The following is a 10,010-nucleotide window of genomic DNA, read 5'->3' on the forward strand; positions in this document are numbered from 1 at the left end:
TAAAACCCACAAACCCGCCCACCTCTTTCATCAGGGAAAAATCACAGAGACAGTAGACAGTCAGTCATGGCTTCAATCTCTCTCTCATTCTCATCTTCACTCATCAACAACACCTCTTTCCCCACCACCAACCTCAGACCCCATCACCAAAACCATCTACCTTCATCCACTGTGCATTTGCACCACCACCATCCAAAACCACCACCACCACTACTTCATCTTCATCATCATCGTCTTCAGTGGCCAAAAAGAAGCACTGGAAGCAAGGTGAGTTCCCTGGGTTTTCAGAAACCTCAGTATATGGTACTTCAAAGAGGAAGACACCTCTCAAGAATGTGAAGAAGAAATTGGACCGCAAGAACAACGCCAAGGCCTGGGCTAACACTGTCACTGAAACCTTGTCTGAACTTATCCAAAAGAAACAATGGCTCCAAGCCCTTCAGGTTTGACCCTTTACTCTCTTTTTTGTTCTTTATTTTGCTGCTAGGCTAATAAGACTGTGGTTTTGGTTTCTGGGCATTTGAATGTTGATGTGAATATTGTAACAATTTGAACAATAAAATTCTTACCACTCAATCTTGCTTAGACTTTATCTTAGAAATGCTCCACTATTCTTTCAAGAAACTAGTGGTTTTGTGCTGTCAACTAAGGAAACTAGGGTACTTGCTTAGCCCAAAAAAAATGGAAAAAAAATAATAAATAAAATTTGGAGCCCAATTGGTCTTGTGCCCTTTTGGCATTGCTGTATAAATTAAAGCTTTAGCAGTGAAGCTGAAAGTTTGGTAAATTCTAGTGAATAGAATTGTAAAGTTTTGTTAGGTGCTTAATTTATTTTGAATAAATAATGATGGAGATGGGTTTTATTTATTCAAAAACTTAGTTTTGATTGGGATTAGTTAGGATTACAATTAGTTTGATTGATAGATTATAGGGAGTTAGTATTTATTTTTATCTATTTAGAAGACTGTCTTGTATGAATTCATATGTTAACAATGAATAAAGAACTGTCTTGAATTTCTAAGTTACAAATTTTTAGATAGTCTAACATGGAGGTCTGGACTCCCTCTCGAAGTAGGAGGTCTTGGTTCCCTAGAAGCAATAACAAGTTTTGTCTGAAAAGATCTGGATTTCTGCTATATCTAGTCGATTTTTTTTTTTTTTGATTTAAAAAAAAAGCTTAATGGAACTTAACCACTTTTTCTTGACCCTTTTTTCTTCCAAAAAGCTTTTAGGGCTCTTAAATCTCTTTTCTGGTTGATGAGCTCTAAGTTCACATGGCTACACACAACCAGAAAAGAGTTTTGAGAGCTCTAAAGCTCTTTGGGTGTGTCTCCGTGGTATGTTAAGTGCTTTGAGAGCTTTAAAGCTCTTTTAGCAGAAATTGCCAAACATTTGCCAATTTTGTTAGAGAGCTTTAAAGGGGTCCTTAAAGCTGAAAAACAACTTTGCCAAAGCTGATATTTGGAGCTTTTAGTTAAAAGTTCTACAATTCACTGCTCATTATTTATAAATCCAGAACTTCAATACTATTTACTGTAATTTGCAAAACACTAAAAACACCAAAGCCTCTACTTTCGACGGCAATGCCAAATGAGCACTAAGTAGTTAGTGGTGATATGTATGTATAAGTGCCTAAACTACCTTAGATGTTGGAGTAATTTTTTTTGAGGGTGGGTTTGAGCTAATGCTTATAAGCTTCATCCACTCATCTCCTTCTTCACTTGCTTTGCTAAAAAGAAAAAACCGTAGCTTTTATCAAGTTTCAAACTTGCAAGTATTTTCTTGTGAAAAAATGTTTTAAATGCTTATAATTGGCTCTGCTGGAATGTGAATTTTACCAGAACATAGCCTTTTGTTCTTCCACCTCTTGTTTATAAACTATAAAGAAGCATTCTCACATTTTGAAGTTTACTATCTTATAAGTATAAGTTGTATAAATATGTCCTATCAGTGGGTTCAAATCAAAATCTGGTTGTTTTAGCTCTTATGTGCAGCAGTGGTTACTTTGACTGTTCAGGTTTTTGAGATGCTCAGAGAACAACCCTTTTATCAACCTAAAGAAGGGACTTACATGAAGCTCCTTGTTTTGCTTGGAAAATCTGGCGAACCCCATCGTGCAAGACAACTTTTTGATGAAATGGTTGAAGAAGGATTGGAACCTACTTCTGAACTTTACACAAGCTTTACTTGCGGCGTATTGTCGGAAAAATCAAATTGATGAGGCATTCTCAATTCTTAATCAAATGAAGATCCTCCCATTGTCAACCTGATGTTTTTACTTACAGTACCTTGATAAAACCTTGTGTGGATGCTTGTCAATTTGAACTAGTTGAGTCCTTGTACGAAGAAATGGCAGAAAGGTTAATAACTCCAAACACAGTCACACAGAACATTGTGTTAAATGGTTATGGTAAGGCGGGGAAATTTGACCAAATGGAAAAGGTGCTATCAGGGATGCTGGAGAGCAGAACATGTAAACCTGATGTCTGGACAATGAACACTATCCTTAGTGTGTTTGGTAACAAGGGTCAGCTTGATATGATGGAGAAATGGTATGAGAAATTTCGCAATTTTGGGATTGAGCCAGAAACACGCACTTTTAATATCCTGATTGGTGCTTATGGGAAAAAACGAATGTATGACAAAATGTCATCTGTGATGGAATACATGAGGAAGCTTCAATTTCCATGGACAACATCTACTTACAACAATGTGATCGAGGCTTTTGCAGATGCTGGGGATGCAAAGCACATGGAGTACACATTTGATCAGATGCGTGCTGAGGGTATGAAAGCAGACACCAAGACTTTCTGCTGTCTTATTAATGGATATGCCAATGCAGGTCTCTTCAATAAGGTGATTAGCAGTGCGCAGTTAGCTGGGAAGTTTGAGATACCTGAGAATGCCTCTTTTTATAATGCGGTTATATCAGCTTGTGCAAAGGCAAATGATTTGATGGAAATGGAGAGAGTTTTTACGCGGATGAAAGATAAGCAATGTCAACCAAATTCCACAACATATTCTATCATGGTTGAGGCATATAGAAAGGAAGGTATGACTGACAAGATCTATGATTTGGAGCAGGAGATGATGGCAGATGTTCATAAAAGTGATGATGCCATTGAAATTGACTCTATGGTTGACATCGATTGAAAACTTAACACAACTGCTTGTTTTTTATTTTCTACCTTTTCGTGGGTCTAGCTGAATTGTTCTTATGATGAGGCACCGGGCACTACCAGCAGGTTACTGATTGATCAGCTTCGGATGGATAACAACAATTGCTGTGTGTCTGCAAGTCTTTCTGAAGTACTGTATAACCCTTTAAACATCCCTGATATATGAGGGGGAATATCTTGGTACCTTTTGTACATAGTTGATGTGTTAATAGACATGATTAGTCCCTCTTTGCAAACTTGAGGTGATTCTTTAATTGTTTTGAAATTTCAACTCATTTTTTTTTTCATCTAAAATGCCAAATTTTTGGTTATTTCCTTTGTTCTGCCTCCTAAAATGGAATTATTCTTATTGTGTTATAGTTGATGTACACGGCTTTCTTGTGTCCTATCAATGCATCTTCGTTTGGTATTTGCTTGTTGGCGTGGGTAAGTTCCATTTGATATATTTTTTTGACTATGATGCAAAGTTTTTCGGATTGATGAACTGGTAAAATTTTGTCTTTGCATAAAAAGTATAGATTCAGATCTCGTCTTATTTTATTCAATAACAACTACACTTAATCCCAATTTGTTAACTTATTTATACAAAAAAAGAAAAAGACCTAGGATGCAAGATTTTCCAAATATAAGAAAGAACTTATGCTCGGTTTTTTGTGTCTAATTGATTTACTTAGACATAACAAGCACGCAGACCAAAACAAAAATTTGCTCCGTTCACGTTATTTATATAAAAAAATCCTAGAATGTTGATTCTAATTTGAACCCATTATTGGAATTAATTTTTTGCTCACCAATAACAGTTAATAATAATATAACACTCAAAATTTGTTGTGAAATTGATGTTGAGATTTGCTTGTAATTATTTATGTGTCTTCTGGGCTAGTAGACATTATATTTGAAATTGAGGAAGTTAGGAAGAGAGTTGAGTTTTTCTCCAAAAAAAAGAAAAGAAAAAAGAAGAGTGTTGAGTTATTTATTAATAAGAGAATTAAGCAAAGACTACCCACTACACTCTTTCTTCAATTTTATTTATTTATTAATATATATATATATATATTTATATATATTTGAGTCACTTCTCTCCCTTCATATAAATACAAAAAACAATAATACCAAGATTTAGTTCCTCCTTGTACAAGCTTTAAAAAGTCCCATTTAGTTAATGAGTATGGTCTAGAGGATAGGGCGTTCTTGTGGCTGTGAGACTTATCAAATGGCTTAGAGAGCTCCTCATCTAACTTGTGGCCGAGATGGGAATCTTTGAATATTTTAGCAAACTGATCAACAGAAACATAATTGTAGGCTTGATCTGTTTTGTGCCAGTACTGTGCTTGATCTTTACTAGAGATAACCTGAAGCAAAAGAATATAGAAACCAGTTACGATCGTATGACGAGAAATAGTTGGATATGCAAATATGAAAGACAAATCTACCTCCTGAAGGAAGTCAGCAGCACCTTTCCTGTCTGGACACTTAAACCCACAGTCCTCAAAGAATTTGAGAACACAAGAGCGTGGACCATGATACACAATCTTCCCTTCTGCCATCAAGATAATGTCATCAAAGAGATCAAAGGTCTCAGGTGCAGGCTGAAGAAGTGAAATCAATGCAGTGGCATCAATGATATGAGCCAAATGCTGAAGGCAAGAAACAATCTGGAAAGTGGTGGAACTGTCTAAGCCATTTGATATTTCATCCATAAATAGGGCTTTTGTTGGTCCCACAATCATCTCACCTAGATAATGCAAAATATATCAACAATCATATTGATTCAATCCCTTGAAATTTAAAAGCACAACTTATTCAGGAATAGAATATTACATATAACATTAATTTAAGCCTATGCTACAAAGATTCATCATCTACAAACTTTGCATAATCTCCACACTACCTATGGTCAACCTTTTCTTTTGACCACCAGATATGCCTCTTCTTACATGATCTCCAACCAAAGTGTCTGCGCAGATATCGATACCAAGGATCTGTAAGACATATTAATACGGAAAAAAAAAAAGGATTGAGAGCGGTTCACCAAAAAAGAGATGAAGACATGATATTGAGCTCTGCACAAGCAACCTAGAAAACTATACCTTTAGGATGTAGTCTGTCTGAAGGGAAGTCTTCAATCCCTTAACTGATATTGCCTGAACCATTGGAATAGAGAACATTGCATTAAGCATTTTAGGGATATAAAAATAAATAAATAAATTACATGCTGTATGAATGCCACATTGATTAGCTTACTAAAATAAACTTCTTATTGTATAAATTTTTTCTGTAATGATGATCTAACTGAGTCCAACCTTATTTAGAGCTGAATAGCAAAAATGGATTTATGTAGCCAACCCCTAGGAATCAGGATCTAAGACTGTCTTTAAGGACAATAGAGAGGAAACAAAACTTCTAACTTATGGTTTCCCTCTTAAGCATTTAAAATATTTACTTTAATTTACTTTCCTTTCATTCTTTCAAGGAAAAAAATGAAGCAATAGGATAAACTGTACTCTTACATATGAAAGAAACAAACTTGTTCAACCACATCAATGTCCAATAAGTTATTTCTGCTTAATATTTTGGCTTTGCTGAAGTTGTGAAAGCATGGTGAGAAGCTATGTACACATGAAGAGGAAGTTTTATGTATGCTATATGGTACCTTCATGTAAGCATCTACATCAGGATCTGGGATAATCTCTTCCTGCTTCTCCCTTTGTGTGACTTCCTTGATAATGTCTTTCATGCATAAATAAAAACTACTCATCAATATCAATTTGAAACCTGCTTGATAAAAATCTTGCATTAAAATCACCATTTTTCCTCAGCCAAGGAGTTCTTACCAACTCGGCTTCCTACACCCTGACAGCATGCAGAGAAATCAAGTGTTTCCCTTACAGTCATCTCTGGAATATGCAGGTCATGTTGGCTTACGTATGCCGCCGTTTTCTGAGGAACAAATTCTTCCAGCAAATAGCCATTGTAAGATATTTCCCCACTAACCTGATCAAAGAAAAACCATGAAAAAAGTCAAAATAAAATTTAAAGGCACACAGATCTGAGATAATGCTATAAGTGATAATACTGATGTAGATAGAAGGAACAGAAAGAGTTTCAAATGGCCCAATAATGACATTTTATTTTGTTTACACAGGTTGTTAAGAATGCATTAGTTCAAGAAGAATTTAAAGATGCAATTCATATTGCATACTGATCAAGTGAAAACAAGTATAAATTAACTGAATAGTCTAGAGCATATAATCATGTTTTTATAGGATCTGATGTAAACACCAATTATTTGAACGCAATTTCCTTCAACATTACAGGATGAATTATTATGAGATAGCTTGAATGAGTCTTTAAAAGTTCAAAAGCTATTTTATTGAGCTCCAATTCTCTAAAGAAAGCCAATGTATTGTTTTTCTAGGACCTTGCAAAGGTCTCAAAAAGATTTAAAGACTGAACCTTTAGAGAATGACTTAGCTTTCCTGACAGGGCCAACAATAGTGTAGTTTTGCCACATGCTGGAGGGCCAAGCAATAAAGTCATCCTGCAGCAAAGCAAGCCAAAGTTAGTCAACTTTCACCTTTCTTAAACTTCTATTCTTTCCTTCTTAAGGAGCACCAAAAAAGTGATAATATGAAACTCTTCCATTTTTCACTCCATAGGAATTTTTTAGAAGGTATGTGAACCGATTGGAGGAAGATATCAGTCAGTGATGAGGAATATAAGAAATCAGCTGATCTCTCTAAGGACAGATAGTAAAATCTGTGATACATGCAATAGGTACAACTGATTAATTCTGCAATCAGTAGCTTTGTACTGAGGTCTCGAGAACGTGGGTCAATTACAGTCTCAAAAAGTGAAAGCATCCCTCCAGATAGTGACTTCCATTAACTTTGGAAATTTTTATAATAAAATCTATAAATAGACCAAAAATCATTGGCTACAATAATCAGCATGCATAAGCCAGAGATATCATATGGACTAACTAAACTGTAGAAGTACCTATATGTTTCTTTTCATGGAGAGTAGAACTCATGGTTTTGTTCATCACCTTTTTGTGTGTATTATCACCCTACCAAATTGGACAAAATCTAATTTGAAAGGATATTTGACCCAAACTAAATCATGTCATGTTTAAATCTGAAGGAGTCATATATATCCATATTTTCAAACTTATTGCAACAAACAGAGCTTTAGAAACATGGTCTTCTGTAACTGAAATTTAAAAAGTCTATTTCATCAACAAAAAGAAATATGAACTCATAGAAGTTTGAATATCCCCTTCATCGTCCCCTTGGGGCCAATAGTTACTTCTCAAAAAGAAAAAAGAAATATGAATTCATTGACAATATCCTTTCATTTAGTTAAAGTTTTTTTTTTTTTTGAATCCTAAATTTTGCTAAATACCTTCCAGGCTTAATAATGCCACTGACATCTTTGATGATGCTTATCTTGGCTTGTTGAGTTTTTGAACCTGGAAGCTTGGCAAGGCCCTGCCACAAACAGAAAGCTCCAATGCCTTAAAAATTTATAAATAAAAGACTCTAGTGGACAATTTGTTTTGAGCTCTTAAAGTCAAGCAGTACAGGTCCATTTCCATGCTTATCCAAAAGATGAATCAGTGAATATGACAAATACAAAATGGCCATCAAGCATTGAGGTATTCACAACATAAGACCAAAGATCATTTTGCAAGGAAGTTCCTAATGTAATGACTACCACAGGATATAATATGCATGTCAAATATTTGTTTTCACTCTCACGTCTCCATTTGGGAATCCAGAGGGTCAGCGACTAAATTAAATAGTAAATATGGAAGTCACTCCTACGAGTCAAGAAACTTACTGAAATCGTGCTTTTTAGGGTGTTCCATAGAGTGGGGAGGGGCTTGCCATGAACTACCTCACACTCTGCATCTACACAGAGATTCTCATATCTCACTTCAACAGTAGGCAATTTAACTCCAACTCTGTAAATCAATAATTAACCATAAACAATGAATTATCAGACTATTATAGATGCAGCATTAAATTTAAGCTCATCAAGACAAGGAGATTTGATTACACTCTAGAGACAACTTTTCTGGAAACAATCAGACATCCAATAAGAAGCAAACTTAACCACATATTTTCGAATATATTATGCACAACAAAATAGATGTACATGGTATGCACATTCATATTAATTTACAAACATGTGTATGTTTGTGCAATATATGTTAATAGATACATGAATATCATGTGAAAAAAAGGTTACTTGTCAATTCTCCTTCTAAGCTTTTGCAATAACTGGAGGTTATCATTTTCGATGTGTTTGATAAGCTTCTCTATGAAAATATGCCTTTCTTGAGCTCCAAGTTTGGTAACATCAACCATGTGTTTCCCTTTAGCATCTTCATCTGCACCTGTGCCACCATAAACATCAAACAAAGCTGAAGTAATTCTCTCAAAAGTGGGTAGTCTCTGAATTGAAGCCCATTGTAACTCATATTCATCATTGTCATCAATATCATGTTCAGACTTTACAGCAGAACTGCTCCCAAAACTTAAGGCATGGCTTCTAAATGAAGACCTTATACTTCTTCCAATCTCTGCTAACTCAACTTGCAGAGCCTCTATCTCACCTGGTCCTCCCAGCTGAGCCATTATTGGATAAGCTGAAAAGCTTCAAACTCATACATGTATAACGAGAAAGATGAGAGAGAAACACATAATGCAAAGTGCAATGTAATGTATTATCTTAGGAAGTTGATTGCTGTTGAACAGGCTATTTATAGACATGACTACTATTTGTAAGGAAAAAAGCATCATTTGATTTACACCTTTTCCTCCTAATACATAAATTAAATATCAAATAATTTTTCAGATATGATTAAGATTCACAAGGAAAAGGAAAGAATAGAACAAAACATAGACAAAACAGTATTTCCATGTACAAAACAGCATGTTTCATTCAGTTACTGCTAGACCATTAAATCTTTGTATATGGAAGAATTGATTCCATTGACTTCTTCCAACCAAAGTATGATAAGCACATCTTTGACCCGGACCAAGGATTTCATGTTCATGGACTATTTGAATAATATTAGGTTCAGCGCCATGAACCATGTCTAATTACTTCTTAAAATGTAGACAACAATCATGCATGCAAACTTCCATAGAATTCAACAGTTCTATGGCAGAAATCTGGAAAGATCACACACAAGCATGTCACATTTATTTTTTAAAAGTGGTTTAAATAATTCCAATCCACATCTGACTCCAATGTGTTGATCCCATGCCTCTTGAAAAAGTGGGCCCCATACAAGTATTAACAACAAAGCTATAAATAAGAGTGTGAATAGAATCTACATCTGACTTGGGTTGTTGTAACTGAGCTCTCAAAGAAAGACAGTCAAGGAATTAGAACATTATCAGCATCCTGTTTATACACTCAACAGAAATGCAATTTGACATTCGGAAAGCTCAAGATAGGGATTACGTTGCTTAATCAATGGAAGGGCATGGGACGGCACAGGATAAAGAAATTTTTTTAATGCTAGATAGGCCATTGGGGGCAATTTGACAAACAGTTAACACACAATATAACTCATCAAAGACATCATAACCTTATTGATCGCGTGTTGTGCTTAACCTTAGTTGGCAACATTTCTTCTTTTGAGTGAGGCCCAATATTGGCAATATGCAGAACATATTATCCTATGCATTAAATTTGTGATTGAATTTCAACAACATACTGTGTCTATAACATGTAATATATTTTACTTTTTTTTTAGTTAGGATAGTGTTTCAAACTTATGACATCTGCTCCATGATGATTATTTTTTATCATCAA

At 35.0% G+C, this 10,010-nt stretch overlaps 2 protein-coding genes across 2 annotated transcripts; one reads left to right on the forward strand and one right to left on the reverse strand.

Annotated features, from left to right (window-relative positions):
• On the forward strand, positions 1 to 3,433 carry LOC111997721 (pentatricopeptide repeat-containing protein At3g06430, chloroplastic). Its single transcript, XM_024029849.2, is given in 5 exon segments — positions 1 to 139; positions 142 to 443; positions 2,018 to 2,179; positions 2,181 to 2,254; positions 2,256 to 3,433. Coding segments are annotated over 5 exon segments (1,509 nt in total). The 5' UTR covers positions 1 to 66; the 3' UTR covers positions 3,154 to 3,433.
• On the reverse strand, positions 3,258 to 9,787 carry LOC111997720 (pleiotropic drug resistance protein 3). The gene is made up of 11 exons (XM_065762908.1): positions 8,433 to 9,787; positions 8,022 to 8,145; positions 7,584 to 7,669; positions 6,636 to 6,720; positions 6,014 to 6,173; positions 5,833 to 5,909; positions 5,270 to 5,323; positions 5,071 to 5,161; positions 4,613 to 4,914; positions 4,293 to 4,531; positions 3,258 to 3,363 (listed from the first exon to the last, which is right to left on the reverse strand). The coding sequence occupies exons 1-11, from the start codon at positions 8,819 to 8,821 to the stop codon at positions 3,258 to 3,260; spliced, it is 1,713 nt and encodes a 570-aa protein (XP_065618980.1). The 5' UTR covers positions 8,822 to 9,787.
• Between the last annotated feature and the right edge of the window lie 223 nt (positions 9,788 to 10,010).

This window comes from Quercus suber, unplaced genomic scaffold (assembly GCF_002906115.3).
Source record: "Quercus suber isolate HL8 unplaced genomic scaffold, Cork oak 2.0 scaffold_480, whole genome shotgun sequence".
In the NCBI taxonomy this organism is placed as follows: Eukaryota; Viridiplantae; Streptophyta; class Magnoliopsida; order Fagales; family Fagaceae; genus Quercus; species Quercus suber.